This window comes from Nyctibius grandis, chromosome 32, assembly GCF_013368605.1.
Source record: "Nyctibius grandis isolate bNycGra1 chromosome 32, bNycGra1.pri, whole genome shotgun sequence".
Classification (NCBI taxonomy): Eukaryota; Metazoa; Chordata; class Aves; order Nyctibiiformes; family Nyctibiidae; genus Nyctibius; species Nyctibius grandis.
In genome coordinates this window covers 1,035,128-1,050,525 of record NC_090689.1, presented here as the reverse complement: position 1 = coordinate 1,050,525, position 15,398 = coordinate 1,035,128, and the positions used below count along the sequence as shown (strand labels likewise).

General features: G+C 38.5%; 1 protein-coding gene across 6 annotated transcripts in view; it reads left to right on the top strand.

Moving 5' to 3' along the window:
* KLHL24 (kelch like family member 24) overlaps nt 1-14,222 on the top strand; it is a 29,882-nt gene extending 15,660 nt beyond the window's left edge. For all 6 annotated transcript variants that reach the window (XM_068421241.1, XM_068421242.1, XM_068421238.1 and 3 more), the window contains 5 exons: nt 3,671-3,855; nt 4,783-4,901; nt 6,022-6,210; nt 6,636-6,824; nt 7,994-14,222. In XM_068421241.1, coding sequence (XP_068277342.1) covers nt 3,671-3,855; nt 4,783-4,901; nt 6,022-6,210; nt 6,636-6,824; nt 7,994-8,194 — 883 coding nt within the window. In that variant the 3' untranslated portion in view covers nt 8,195-14,222. The remainder of the gene's footprint in view (nt 1-3,670; nt 3,856-4,782; nt 4,902-6,021; nt 6,211-6,635; nt 6,825-7,993) is intronic.
* The last annotated feature ends 1,176 nt before the right edge of the window (nt 14,223-15,398 follow it).

The following is a 15,398-nucleotide window of genomic DNA, read 5'->3' as shown; positions in this document are numbered from 1 at the left end:
ACCTTGCCTAATACAGGTGGTTTCTGAAGCTGTGGGGAGGGGGTTGCTTTGGGATTTTGTGGGTTTCGTTGGTTTTACTGCTGAGCTTATTAAACTGTACTGTGAATTGTAGTAGACAGGAACAAGAGAAGTAATTTACAAAGAGAAAAAACTGGCTGGCCTCCCAGCAGGATTTTTTTCCCCCCTTTTCTATATTACATTCATGGAATAGTTCTTTGTCACTTGTTTCTATTGCCTGTTTGTTTCTGTTGCCTATAGCAAAAAGAGATTGTCTTTTAAAACAGGTTACCAGGTCCCCCTTCTCCCCCATGTTTTCATCGCACCTTTTCTGGGCATTTCTGGGGGGTTTGGGACAGGGAGGACGCTGGAGAGCTCTTTTCCTTCTCACTTGCCTTCCTCCAATTTCTTTTTATATAAACTGTTTCTAAAAGGAGACAGGCTTCAGGATCAGAAGTTCCCACACCAGTGTTTTTAGTGAAACTTCTGGAAATTAATTGTGATTCCTTGTGTGGGTATGTATGCACCTACGGGTGAAGGGGGTTCTACCCATGTTTTTAAAGGAACAGTGTGGATTGCAATTCACAGTTGACTTTTTTTTTCTTCCCTTTTTGAAGCCAGTGAAGAATTACCTGAAGTAAATACAAGTTTAAAATGTGGCGTAATGGTTGCCTGCCTGCTCTTTTGGCACTAGGCATCGTTAACATATGCAGAAGGTCTTTTTGAAAGAGCTTTTCAGTTATGTACTTGCAACAACATAGTGACATCTTGAGGTTGTCTCTCATACTCCTTTTAAGTCTCTGGTCCCCTGCGGGTTGTGTTGCACAGCAAATCTCCCAAGCCAAGATCAAGTAGTGAGCAATGATACATCTCCATATACAAAACAAAACAGGCTCTTCCTACTGCATACTTTGAATTATCTTCAGATTTCCATGTACCTGTGAATTCTTCAATCACACTGTTTCTGTTAAGCTGTCTGATAACAATAAGTGAGTCTTCTCTTTAACTAGTTAAGACTTTATTACATTTGTACATTTTAACACATCCTTTTTGGTTGCCTTTAGAACGCTTTCATGTCCCTTACTTTTCCCCCAAGGAGATGAGTTTTTATTTCACTTTACATTTCTGTCTGCTACCCCATTTACTACCCAAAAGTGAATTAACAGGGGGGAAAAAAAAAAGTAGTGATTTACCAGAATTCCTGTAGTTTGTCTCCCGAACTTAAAATGGTTTTTAATGTAATCAGTTTGAACTACTGAAAGTTCTTCTGTCCAGCTGACACTGTGCTGGTTGGAGTTCTCACCTCGTCTAGAGGTCTGCATGTAACTCAGCACCCCTTGGAAACTCGCTCTTGGGAATGCATGGGATTATATGACACTGGTCATCTTCCACTCCCCCTTTTCTATTTTGTGCATCTCTCCCTGATGGGAGGGTGTCTCCTGGAGTCTCCCTGGTGCCTGTTTTTAGCTTACCTCTGTTATTTTGCTCATACCGTTTCTTCTGAGGGCTACAAGGAGGACTTTCTGTACCACTGATTGAGATCACAGCTTTTTCTAATCTCCATTCAGATATATCCTTAGTTCTGTTCTGGAATTAGCCTTTTTCTGTATGTTCTTTTTGTGTACTCCTAGATTTTTAACTTTTATTTTTTTAAACTGATGTCATTTGCAAAAAATCTTTTGGAACTAACCGTAAAACTTACACAGTGCAAGACTCATGCAAGAAAATCTAATGGAGAAAATGTTTATTAACTGAAGAAAGGATATAGTTACATAGGTACTGAAATGTTGGGAAGATTTTTGGTTTTCTGTGGATTTGAAATACTGTACTAAATGAATATTTTCTTTAAAGAGCAAAACTCCATCATAGCAATTCATAAAGAGCTCTCTCTGATCAAAGATTATTGGTTCATTTAGTTTTAGAATAAAGATTGGTGATCCGGTACAGTAAACTTTTTAGTAAGTAAGTGGAGGCTTTGATTCTAATCTAGAGAGTAATCAACAGACAAACCTCTTTTGTACGTACAGTTAGCTGATGTATTTGGGCTTGCTTCTAGGGCAGATTATGAGAGGAGTAACTTGCTTTTAAGGAAATTCTCTTCCTGGGTAATGCTTTGCTGGCACAGGAACGTCCTCCCTCTTATCCTTTGAGAGATTCTTTTTAGAGTTGTTCCTTAAAAAAAGCAAAAAACCAGTAAATACATAGAAACCAGGAACAAGCATGACTTCAAAGCTGAGGAGCTGAAGAGAGTGTTTCTTCTGACTAGCTCATGTGCGTAAGTATGCTTCCTCAGATATATATCTTCAGTATATAATCTTACAGTACATTATCATTTAGCATTGCCTTTGCCTATTTAAAATATTCTGAGTAGAAATACGTATGGTACATTTAAATTTTGGTGTGTGGTGACAAGGAGATAGGAATAAAACTAGTTAGCCCTTCTGATGTTTCAAAATGGGGAAAACATCGTCAGGATTTATAAGTTAACGTGTGCATAGGTTCATGTTAGGAGATTTGGGCACAGATCATGCAACTTTTATCTCAAATGCAGTCATAAGTCATTTTTTTTTTTTTAGAGAGGACTGCAGTACTTGGCAGCGGTATGAATGAGATGTCTCTTCATATCAGGATCGAAGTTAAAGGACAACACAACAAAGAGGATTACCAAAAAATAAAATCAGTCTCGCATTCAGTTTTACTCAACTAATAGACAGCAGTCCTTGAAATAACGATACCAGTGTAAAATCCTTGAATCTAAAAATGCCCTGAAAAGATTTTGACAAGAAATTATAAACTTGAGAGGAAGAATAAAAGTTGGTCATAGTTTGATCTGCATGTCTAAGATGGTTGGTTGATTCTCTACATTCAAATGTGTATTAACATATGACGAGTTTTGTTATTACTGTGAATATAAAATATGTATAATGCAGATGCATCAGGTTACGTAGAAGGAGAATGAGAGTGTGGAATAGAATTTAAAGGCTTATTTGTGTACATTGCAGACTGTCTAATGCTTAATTTTTTCACACTGAGGTTTAGTTTTTGTTTTAGGCTTGAATTTTTATTTCAATGTTCCTTACTGTTTCCTTCTATCACTACACTTTTTACTTTTTGAACTGTGCATTGGCTCTAAGGTCTCTTTCTTTTCCCTTATTTTGGTGACTGTGTGCCTTCAGCTTTTTTTTGCAGGAAGTAACCTAAAACATTTGAAACTTTTGAATATTTAAGCAATGTAAAGTACTATGAATTCTGTAAAATTCTGGGGGAGGGTGGCATGGAGACTGGTTTCATTACAGATTGCTCATCTTGTCGTCTCAGGCCTCGCTTGAACTCTGTTCCTGATATCTCTATGTACATAGTCAAAGGGAAAATATTATTAGGTTAAGGGTTTTCTGTATTTTTTAATTACTTGATTTTTACATAGAATGTTGTGCAGTGCAGCTCCACCACTTAACACCCGTCGTTGTGGTAACCTGCTGTGTAATGAGACAGCTGGAAACAGTGAAAACCTCTAACTGTGCTGTGTGACTCGTTCTTTTTTTTCTTTGCTGTAGAAGTTGATGCTAAATAGTAAACTTTCCGATTTTCAAACAGTTTTGAAGACAGTGTTGTTTGCCCTCCATATACTGATAAAGATCTTCTACATCTTAGTTTTCTGTGTTCACATTTTTAGATCAACTGGTTATTCTGAGGTGATAGTTGTTGTTGGAGGCTGTGAACGAGTTGGAGGGTTTAATTTGCCGTATACTGAGTGCTACGATCCTGTAACAGGAGAGTGGAAGTCCCTGGCTAAACTTCCAGAGTTTACCAAGTCTGAGTATGCAGTGTGTGCTCTACGGAATGATATTCTTGTTTCAGGTGAATAATTCTAAAAATTTTATGACTTCTTTCTTTTCTTTGGTGGTGGTGGTGGTTTGTTTGTTTTTTTGTTGGTATTTTTTTTTTAAGTAGTATGGCAGATCTTTGTACTGTGAACTTCCAGAAGCTCAACTGAAAGTCACTTTCTGATGTAAATGGTGAACACCAGCCCCAAACCAATCTTATTGTAGACAAAAGTGGGATTTTTTGTTTGGTGTTGAACTGCATTTTTTTTACAGCTGATTCCAGGATATCAAGTGTATTTAGAGAGACTAACTTATGCTCGTGACGTACGCTGCTTTAAAATGTAGTAGTGGCCTGTTTGCAGCAACAGTTGGGAAAATTACAAGCAAAAAATCCCAAGCAGTCTTTTCCCAGCAGTATTTTCTCTGCTACTAAACGTGCTGTGTGCTGGTTAAAAACACGAGTTGCCTAGGAGCACTGCAGCACTGGTATGCTGCTGGAGACTCGCTCCTACCGTATGGCTGCCCAGACTCCAAATGAAAAACGGCTAAAGCTGCTTCTTGTCGTGGGAATGTAAAATGGAAACAAATTCCTTTCAGCACCTGAGTTGGGGATCCGTTTGTACCAGCCTTTTACAGTGAAATCCAGGTAGTGACACTAAAGAAATCTGAAGAGCATGGGCAAAAGCCATTAAAATGCATTCCAATCTCAAGAAATAATCTAATGTGATCTCGGCATGTTACTGGGAAAGGCACATAAAGTAAAATAACTTACTGTGTGCTTTCATGTTTGAAATCTACTGAAACTGACTTTTTCAGTCTAACATATAAATATAGATAGATCTCTCTTTCACCTAAAAAGGATATGAAGTTTTCATTGCCTTCTGTAGAGGGGCATGTTAACTATTAACATTTCTCATTCAATAATGAATTTATTCAACTTGGCATATTTTTGGTTTTAAAGGTGGAAGAATCAATAGCCGGGATGTTTGGATTTATAACTCTCAACTTAACATTTGGATCAGAGTTGCCTCCTTAAATAAAGGGAGATGGCGTCATAAAATGGCTGTTCTTCTTGGTAAAGTAAGAGAAGTATATTTATAATTTTTTTATAGTGGGGTGGTTTGCTGTATATAAGGAAACAGTAGAGAAAACATGTACATATTTAGTATTACTTTGTATTTCCTATCAATTTTAAAAATACATATTTTCAAATAAAAGACTTTTAAACAATTAGGTTCTTTATCGGTCAGACACTATCTTTTGGACATGAAAATCACTTTGCCCCTCAGTTATTTTTTTGTGGGTTTTTTTTGTCATTGAAGTGTCTTATCCCCAGGAAGCAATTTTTTGGGAGGCGAGGAAGCATCTGGACTTGCCTGTGCTTCAAAAGTGCTGTCAAAACTTTAACAGTTTATGCAGTTATTAACAGAAACTTGTATTGCTCTGAATGTCATCTCTGTGCTCCTCTATTTAATGTTTTATATTGAAATTAACCAAATATATGCTGTGGGGAAATGGGAGGTTTTGCTGTATTTTGAAGGGATGTATGCCTTAACATAAAACCAGTAGTTAGGATCAGCTGCCCGTGAGGATTCCATTAATGAGAGTTAGGAAAGATGTGCATGTGGTGTCCCTTGGAGTGAGTAACTTCTTGGAGATGAGACTTGCAGCTGGAGCAAACAGAGGGAAGAAGGTAGACACAAACAATAATGAGCTCTGCTTCTTAAATATGAGACAAGCAACAGGAAAGTAAAGAAAAGTTTACAAACTGAGAGGAGGAAATATTTTGTAAGCAAGTAGGAAAAAAGTAAAACACAGAAAAGCACAAGTAAATTCAGATGGACTTTTGCTGCTGCTATTGCTGAATGTGATCTGTAAAAAGAGAAATGCAGAGAAGTGGCTTTTTTAACAAATGCCATTCAAATAGGAAGTTTCTATCTCGGTATTAATAATACGATGCTTTGGACATGTGTTTGCAGTGTCATTCCACATGTGACTGAAGTGAACTCTCCAGAGAGTCTTTACGTGTTATTTTTAGACCATATTCTCCTCCTATGTGTAAACTAAAAATTTGAGGAAAGTATCCCTTCACAAACGTAGCAAATTAGGATTCTTGCGGCTTTAAATTAAATAATTTCATATTTAAATGTAATAACTACTCTAAAAATGAAATGATTATAGTTTTCACCACTCTGCATAGGTGTATGTTGTTGGAGGATACGATGGGCAAAACCGCCTCAGCAGCGTAGAGTGTTACGATTCGTTTTCCAATCGATGGACAGAGGTGGCTCCCCTTAAAGAAGCTGTGAGCTCCCCGGCAGTCACCAGCTGTGTTGGCAAACTGTTTGTGATCGGGGGCGGTCCTGACGACAACACGTGTTCTGACAAGGTCAGTTAATTGTACTTGATTGCATCTTCTATCCAGGGTAAACAGTATTGCTGGTTTAAAAACAGACCATACAGAGATCTGTTTTAACTGGTTTGCTGAATGGAGTATGGAATTATTATAATACAAAAATATATTTGTAATATACAATAATATATTTGTAATATATTATAATACAAAAAATGCTGTCACTGGCTGCACGACTTCTGTGAATTCTTAAACCTGAGTGTTAGGAAAGCAATGTTGAATGTAGTGCGTATATAGACATTATTGATACGTGGACCTGTATTTATATTGACTTCATTTTCTTGGTGAGATATTGTCCACCAGGCATTGCTGCTTTGGCTCTCCTTGTATAACCTGTGTGGGTGGGCCAGGTTATTATTTCAATTAGGCTTTTAATCTGAAATGCATGTATTCGTTTTCAGGTTCAATCTTATGATCCCGATACTAATTCTTGGTTGCTCCGTGCGACTATCCCTATTGCAAAAAGATGTATTACAGCTGTGTCTTTAAACAATCTGATCTATGTTGCTGGTGGGCTTACCAAAGCAATATACTGCTATGATCCAGCTGAGGACTACTGGATGCATGTACAGAATACGTTCAGCAGACAGGTAATTAACAGTAAATAGCCTGTAGACACCTGAAAGGTATTTTTTGACATGAATGTCTTGGCATGAAATGAGTATACACTTGTTTAACCCTGTTAAAATGGCATCTCTGATTCCATTCTTGCTTTACTTCTTCATCTAAGTAATTCAAAACCTCACAGAAGAGGAAGTTTCTAAACCAGTAGCTTTTCGGCTGGGTGCCACTGTTAGCCAGTCCTGTCTTTTTGTTCGAGAGCAGTTACTGCGGGAGAACAGTGTAACAGTATAACAGATGATGTTTTAATTGTCTAGAAACTGATCTCTGTCAGGTTCTGCTGTTTTAATTTAGACTGAAGATAGTAATTTCCTTATAATTGATTAAAGCCTTTCAATGTAACAAAAAATACTGAAGACTCTTTGTACAGTGTGAAAAAACCCCACTGAGCTGTATCACTTCAACATATGGAACACTGAGCAGAATTTAAAAATGCGTCCCCTCGGTAGTAAAGTGTGTGTGTGTAGCAGTTAATTTTCCCTATTTTTTTAAAGCATCAATCACATACTCTATGGTGTCTACCTTAACAGAAATTTGATCTTTTTCCTGGCCTTCCTCTATTCCTCTATTTTTATCTGTGTTCTCTATCTGATTGAATATTTTTCCCATGCCTGCTTTTAAGGAAGAAATAAAATCCTCTCTCTCTTTGTTTCAAGTAAGGCATAGCACTGTCTATTTCTTATGCACTCTTTTCTTAGTCATGGCGTTTTTCCTCTCCCCTGATTGCATCCCTCTTCATTATCTGTTACTCCTCTAAGGTGCTTCTCCTTGTTCCCATCTTTTGCATTAATAGTACCTACTGTCATCCCTCTTCTGAAAACCTTTGTTCTCTCCTCCTTTCCTTGCCTCAGATGTTTAAATGGTAAGTACAGTGTTCAGCTGTATTCCACAGTGTCCCTTGTCTGAGCTATGTGAGTGAAGGCTTAGACCTGAATAAAAGTCTTTTCTGTAGGATTGTGCTGCAGCTTTCCCCAGCTATTGTGCTTTCTGCCTTGGCCCTTTCAGGAGAGAATAGTATGGACCAGTCTGTTTACAAATGGTAGTCAGAATGCTGTCCTTCTACACTGGGGTAGACATGCAGAAATTGAGGTCTTGTTTTTTTAAATAATTGTGTATTCCTTTGTGTATTTTGAAACAGGAGAATTGTGGCATGTCCGTGTGTAATGGAAAAATCTATATCCTTGGTGGAAGACGAGAAAACGGTGAAGCCACAGACACTATTCTTTGTTATGACCCTGCAACGGGCATTATCACAGGAGTAGCAGCCATGCCCAGGCCAGTATCGTATCACGGCTGTGTGACGATCCATAGATATAATGAAAAAGGCTTTAAACTGTAATTTTTTTCTTGAAAAAAGAAGATGGCATGAATGAATCCAGTGGTCTGCTGCAAGACAGGCTTTCCTGAAGTGGGAAAATGCCCTTTCCCCACCTAAGTGTCGTATGAAAATTATATCCTGTGCCTTTAGAAAAAGGGTTAATTTAACTTACAAAACAAGTCTACAAATCTATCCAGTAACCAGAGTTCAGTTGTATCTGCGGTGGGCTCTGATACGAGAGCAGTAATAGTACGTTGTACTAGTGCTCAGAAAGCTTGCCCTGTGTGCGATTACTGATTACAATCTTGGAAGCTTTTTGGGGAAAGTGCCTTCACAAGCTTTTGTGCCTGTGTCCTCAGAAGCAATATCTGCAGTGTTTCAGGTTCTGCTAATTGGAAAAATACATAGGCAAATAAATTCCAAAGAATCATCTAGGACAATTACTTACGATTTTAAAAAGCTTATATAATTATAATTCATATGCACAGCATTCTTACAAGCAGATTACCTGGCTTAACCAAGTAGATTTTATGTCAGATCATGCATGGTTTGGAATTTAAAAAAAAAAAAAAGAAAAACCACAAACAAAACAAGCTACATAAGACAAACATTAGAATCTTTGGGGAATGCTTTTTTCTGAAGGAGGAACTGGTTGTTTAGTGAGCCACTGCAAGACACTGCAGTGACGCTTGTCTACCTTCACGCTATGGACCTTATTCATAGTGTTGCTAAATGTCCATCAGAAGTACAAGGCTACATGACATGGAAAACTAGTGACCGCTGGGGTGTAGGCATGCATCTGTGAAGCAAATTTTGAATTCCAGTTCTTAACTCTTTGAATAGTGTGGCTGAAGTCTGAAAGTTACTGGGTTCGCTCTTTGCTCACTGCGAAGTATCTAAAACTATTCAAGGAATAAAGGAGGATGAACTCTGGATTCTTCCGTTTTTCTGACTCGCATTATAAATTACCTGATGATAGAGGCAGGGACTTGGGTTGCACTCTACATCTTATAAATTGGTCTTTTGGATATCTCATCTGCAGAGATGGCAGAGTACCCACCAAGTATTTCTTGGCCTTTCTTCAGACAATCACTCACTCTAGCACAGCTAACTACTGTATAAGCTGCTTGGCCACAGATAAAGAAGTTTTGGAAAGGTCCCTCTGGTCACCAGAAAAATATCTGTGGATCTGTCCATGTAGCCATACGAGGTAACTCCCACATAACATGTTTTGGATAATTTTGCAGCCTAGGAAGCACCTGTATTTTGACCTTTTTTCCGTTTTTTTTTAGTAAAGGCATTTTTTTAAGGCCTCCCTAGATTTCTATACTAGCTCTCTTTATTTCCAGTACACAGTTGTATAGTTGAGGCACAATTTCATAAAAAACAAAATAGCACTTGAGAGTTGGAAAATGAATAGTATTGTCTGTGTACCAATTTCCTGTTAATCACCAAAAACCTCAGGAACTGCCTTTCAAAGGAATTCTGAGGACAGCAGCCAGTAGGGAAGTTGGTCAGTGCCAGGGCAGAAAAAAAACATAAGGCCCCTGCAGAGACAGCCCTGGCCTCGGGGTTCTGGTCCCCGTGCTTGCTCGGGAGGGTGAAAACAAGCACCATCTCTGGAACATGGTTTGTTCCACTGGACTTTCTTCATCTGTTTTCCCAGAGTATTTCTTCATGAGATGGAAATTCTGAGCCTCAGTGAAGCTATGCCAAACTGGGAGTCATCATTTTCAGTAACATACGGTCATGACTTTTAAAGAGCACTGGGAGCTGCACTTTGTGATGCATTAACTTGTAACCTCAGGAAAGGACACAAACTTCAGTCTCTGGCTGAATACCAAACATTGCTTTGTATATGTTAAGAATACTGATAAAATACAAATCTCAGTGATGTAATTAGGAAGTCAGTCCCTGAGCATGTACATTCACATTACCCTAAAAAAAAAAAAAAAGTCCCTCGGTAATGTAAGACAAATGAATCAGATAAATTAATCCTTTTCTTAGTTATCTTGTGTTTCTGCTCACCGAGTGTTACTTTGAAAAGGTAATTTTAGTACCTGTGATTAAGGTCCGTTGTATCAGTTACTGGGCGATTACCATTGCTATTATATACTAACACTGTATATAACTTGTGCCATCGTTGTAAATGAAAATGCAAAAAATGATAGGAGGACTTCATTAGAGATGCAATTTGAAAAATACTCTCCTTTCTTTGATTTCCTTCTTGTTCGTATTAAGACTTGTAATGTTGATTGTCATGTTAAACTGTGTTTCAACATTCTTTATTCTGTAGGTGTACGACAATGTCATTTATGTATAGGTATCTTTTACTCTGTTTATAATACTGCACTACTCTGTAAATAACAAGATACTGCTTTCTGTGGTTTTGAAGATTCATTTTATAGTTGTCTTTTCTTAACAATTTATGTACTATAACTGTTACCTATTATTTTGAAAATGACAGTGTTTAATGAACCAGTAAATGCCAAAATGTAGACGTAGAAGAAAACTTCCGCTTACAATTCTTGAGAACGTGTATTCAGTGCTGAACAGTTAGGTGTGTGGAGCATTGCTTAAAATGGCAGTTATTTGTGCAATGATTTCCTTAAAACAAGCTTTTTTTTTTTTTTAACTCTGTAAATAATTTGCACTTATGGCCTGCTCTGTTAGAACAGTCAATTTTAGATGTACTAGAAAAGAACAATTCAACTTTGGTTTAATGAAAATGTACCATTTTTCTAGAAGGATGCTTTAATTTGGAAGTCACATTCCTGAGCCAGCTCTTCTCCGATGCATTTCACTTAGGTACAGATGAATTCAAAGATTTAAACTCTCACTCTTACACATATCTAGCTGCTTGCAGTTTAGGGGCTTGAGCAGCAAGTTGGGGTTGTTTTTTTTGTCTCAGCTAGGAGAGAAAATTGTCATCTACTATAATCAAAAGTTTTCCATCATAAATGGTAATAGGTTCGGTAGCTCTGAAGTAGAGACACCTGCACAAAGATGTAACTTCAGTCTAACCATACATGGGAAGAGGGCTCAAGTATCTCCAAAGTCACACTCAAAAAATAAATTCTAAGAGTTGTCTAATATTTCACTCCACTAAACAGATAATTACCTTTTACGTATTTCACTCTTAATGAGAGTAAATGTTCTCCTCCATTTTGATGTCCACTTCATGAGTTACAACCTTCTGTTCTTAGTAATATGATGTTAATTGAAAAAAAAGTTGATGCTTCCTTGCAGCCTGGCTTCAAGAAGGCTCTGAATAGATAATTTCAGTACTGCATTATAGCCTTCTAGATATACCACGCCTTCCCTCATTTTACAGCCAGCAAGCATGTAACATTGCCTGGTAATCATTTAGTTTTACCTGCAGGGTCCCTTCTTGGTAATGCTTAAGTAGCATAATTGGTGGAATCTCTTCCATTTGTACCATCAGATGATTCATTTTATACTATGCGCCTGGTGTGCATTTTGAAGATTAGGCGCTGTGCTTTCCACTCTAGCACCAAGGATCCAGAGTTGTACTGTTATTTTTTATTTTTAATTGGCACCAATGCAGTTCTCATAGGTTGCTTTTGTTTCTACTCTCTGAAGCACAGATATCTTTAATGCAGATTATGTTGATATGGAGCCTTATCATAGTTTACTCCAGCTTTTTAAATGGTATTTTTAACACTGCAAATTTTTGAGAGGCTGATGATACAGGAAGAGGAGGTGATCACCTTGACAGACGTTCAGAGGAAGCTTTGGTCACCTGTGCCCTGTGCTTGTTGGTCACTTGTGCTTGAGAGCAAGGACACTGCTGACTGCTCCAGCTTCTTCCTGAAAACAGTTGCGTTCACCACTTTTATCTTAGATAATTACTCAGTTATCCTGCTTTTGTTTTATTTGAGCTGCAAGGACAAAACAAGAAGCATTCCCATTCCCTGTGACTTGAGGTTTCCCTCCCACCCAAGGCATGGTGGTGTGCTGGAGCTGTCCCTCGCAGCAGGTGGGCAGAGCTGTCCAGCTCCAAAGAGAGAGACGAGAGAAACTCATGGCGGGGGTGAGAGATGGCAGGAGAAAACGCAGTGCGTTTGAGGTTTGTGCGTTTGGCATAATCCAAGACATTCTGGATGCTCCTAAGTTTGCAATTCCAGATGCTGAAACTCAGGTGGTAAAAATGTTTCACATTTGTCAACTCACTGAACTCAGAGCGATAAAGATGCACATATGGTCACGGTCTCCTAGTGACGATGTTCAGGGAAGCCAAAGGTTGATTTCTCCTCATTGCCCAACTAGGCAAGTATATGTGTTTGGGTTTTTTCTACCACTGAAGGTGGCAAAAGCCAATTCGAGAGCATTAAGAAACTCCCAAGACTTGATCACTGTGAGGCAAAATGCATGTTTTCATCTGAATGTAGTCTTGTGCACACAAGAAGGTACAAATGAAAAGGTTTGTTGTGCCTTGTTAAAAAAATGAGCAACGTACACTCTGAAAAGAGGTCTGCAAGGTAAGATGAGATTTTTAAGCAGCAATTTGCTGTTTGGTTGGGGGCCAAGCAGTGATTTTTTTAAAACACGTCTAGCACACAAGTTTCCTCAGTGTTGAATTATTTCAGGTGGCATTAATAAAAATGGATCTCGCTGTCAGTTTATCATGATTGGGTCAGTGCTGTGAGCATTGCTACAGAACACTCAGCAGCCTCCTACCAGCCCCAAACCAGATGGGTGAATCCCCTGTTCTCTGCATGCTGGCCTTGCGTCAGCTCTCTTCCATAACTAATGTAACACATAAGTTCACGTTACTCAAAGGATATAGCCCTGATAACATTACTGTCTGAGAACTTGTATTTACAGGAACATTTCTCTTTTTTTCTACTGTAGTGCTCCAGTCTATGCTCATGTGTTTATGTGCGCACATCTGTGCGTGTGAATAATTTTGTGATCATTTTCTGACAGTGCTGTTACAAGTAAAGCACATAAAAGCCCCTGTGTACAGCATGTTGATAATGTAATGATGGCTTACTTTGTATTATTAGTTCCAAAGAAAATAATGTGTGTTAATTTTGAAAATACCTGTGCCTTGAATTCACCTATATTTTTATCTATTGTGAAAAAGAGCTTGGATTACTTCTCCCAGTTTGTTATCTTTATTAGGATTGCTCTTATTGTCGACTGTTGATGTCTTTTTAAGAGAAATAAATCTTGCCATTCATTAACTAGGATAGTTAAACCTCTTGTTTAGAATATGCTGAGAATGCTTCCATTATTACAGTGCTATGGCAGATATAATCTAGGGAAATCAGTATTTGTTTCTTCCTCTTTTTTGTTTCCGGCACTCCTCAGTGACAAAGGATTTGAGTTTAGTCTTTGACTTCCTGTCCTTAACATGTACAGTTTCTTGGTTTAGTCAGTAGCCTCTACGATATTTCTGAATGCTCCCACTTGTCAGTCATGAACCTCCAGTTCAATATACATAATATGAAGCAATAACATGGTGCAGCATGGCAATAAGCAAATCAAGAGACTTGAATGTAATGTACTGTTACTAATTTCATCGGTGTAAATGCTGGACCTATGAGTCATTCTCCTTTTGGTGCACCTGTAGCAATTTGGAGTCAGAGTAATAGGAGCTACTTGGCCATGGAAAGAGAGTTTACCTCCTGAACTGTTATCCTTCGCCTGAAATCATGTTTTGACTTTCATTTTTTGTGCTGAGGAACACAGCAGTTCATGTTATTCCTTGCCAGTTCCTTTATTTACTGAAACATAAAAGGCGCAGTTCTGCGAAGAGCTGATCTTGTCTTCAAGAGCAACCTGGTGCAGCGCAAATGACATTTGAACAAAAAAAGTGCAGACCACTTCTGCGTGCCAGAGTCAATGTAACGTTATCTTGCGTATAACATTAAGGTCTTCAGATTGTGCTGTCAGTAGAAAAGTGATTTTGTTATGTAGCACAACTGCAATAACACCTCTTATATTTAAATCTATTTCTTGCATAATTCTTTGAAAGTTTTTTAAAGTTCGGTGTACCTAATAAACATTTGCCTTTTGAATAGTTCACTGTGTTTTATTGAGGTTATGAGAAGTTCCAGGGTGGGGCTTGGTGGTGCAAGGAGGAAACTCCTTCCTGTTTTTTGCTGGGCCATTTAACTTTTTGGATTCTGCCCCTCTGCAGGCTCTATACCCATCTATCGATCCGTTCTTCTGTCTCCCAGTCTAGGTGTTTTCCCTGCTCATCTTTCTGTCCTTATTATGGAACTTACTTTTGATGTGAATACAGGCAAGCTGGAGGCTGTGCATCCTCAAGGTTGGATGAGGCTTTGAGCAACCTGGTCTAGAGGAAAGGTGTCCCTGCCTGTGGCAGGGGGGTTGGAAGTAGATGATCTTTAAGGTCCCTTCCAACCCAAACCAGTCTATGATTCTATGATTCTAAGAGTAAACTTAAAGAAAACTGGAAAAATGATAAAGCCAGGGGGGTGGGATGTGGAGTACTGGTTAATCCTGTCTGTCGCGATGGGAAAAGGATGTGAATGGACTTGGAAGACAAAACCAGTATGGTAAATCGGTAAAAGGTAATACAACGCTAGAAAGGTGACTGGCAACAATACTGGTTGGAAAGAATCCTATAGAAAGTTTATTCTCCTAGAATTAGCTACTTGTCCACCTCGAGGTCCCAGTTGCAGATGGCAAAGGGCTCAGACTGTGATGGGGTGGTACTACTGCAGTTGAACTGAGACAAAGAAAGTCCTTGGTTTAATACCCCATTTTCCCCAGATAACATCCATCTTTCACGTATTTTCTAGCAGAATACTAGCTGTATTCCTGGCTCCTCTTCCCCATAATGTGCATTCTGGATCTTAGAACTTGCCCTTCGTGTAATCCTAGTCTCACCTTCTTCCCAAAACCATTTATTTTAGATATTGTGGCGATCAAATACAGCTTCCATAGCTGTGGCCCCCTGAGATCTAATCTGTCTCACAAGTCTGTTCCCTGTGCAGTGTATTCAGATGTGGGGTGTTCTGGATATACCAAAATAAAGCCTAAAGCACTGGGGCCCTGATACTCAACATACTCTATGTCTGTCTGACACAGAGAAATAAGGAAAGAGAAGCTCTTTGTAGAAATGGAGCCAGACATTCTGCATTTAATATAACTTACTTAAATGGACATGATGATACTGCTGCATGTGTCATGTTTTTTTCTGCAGCTTTGAGATGCAGAAAACTGAAGC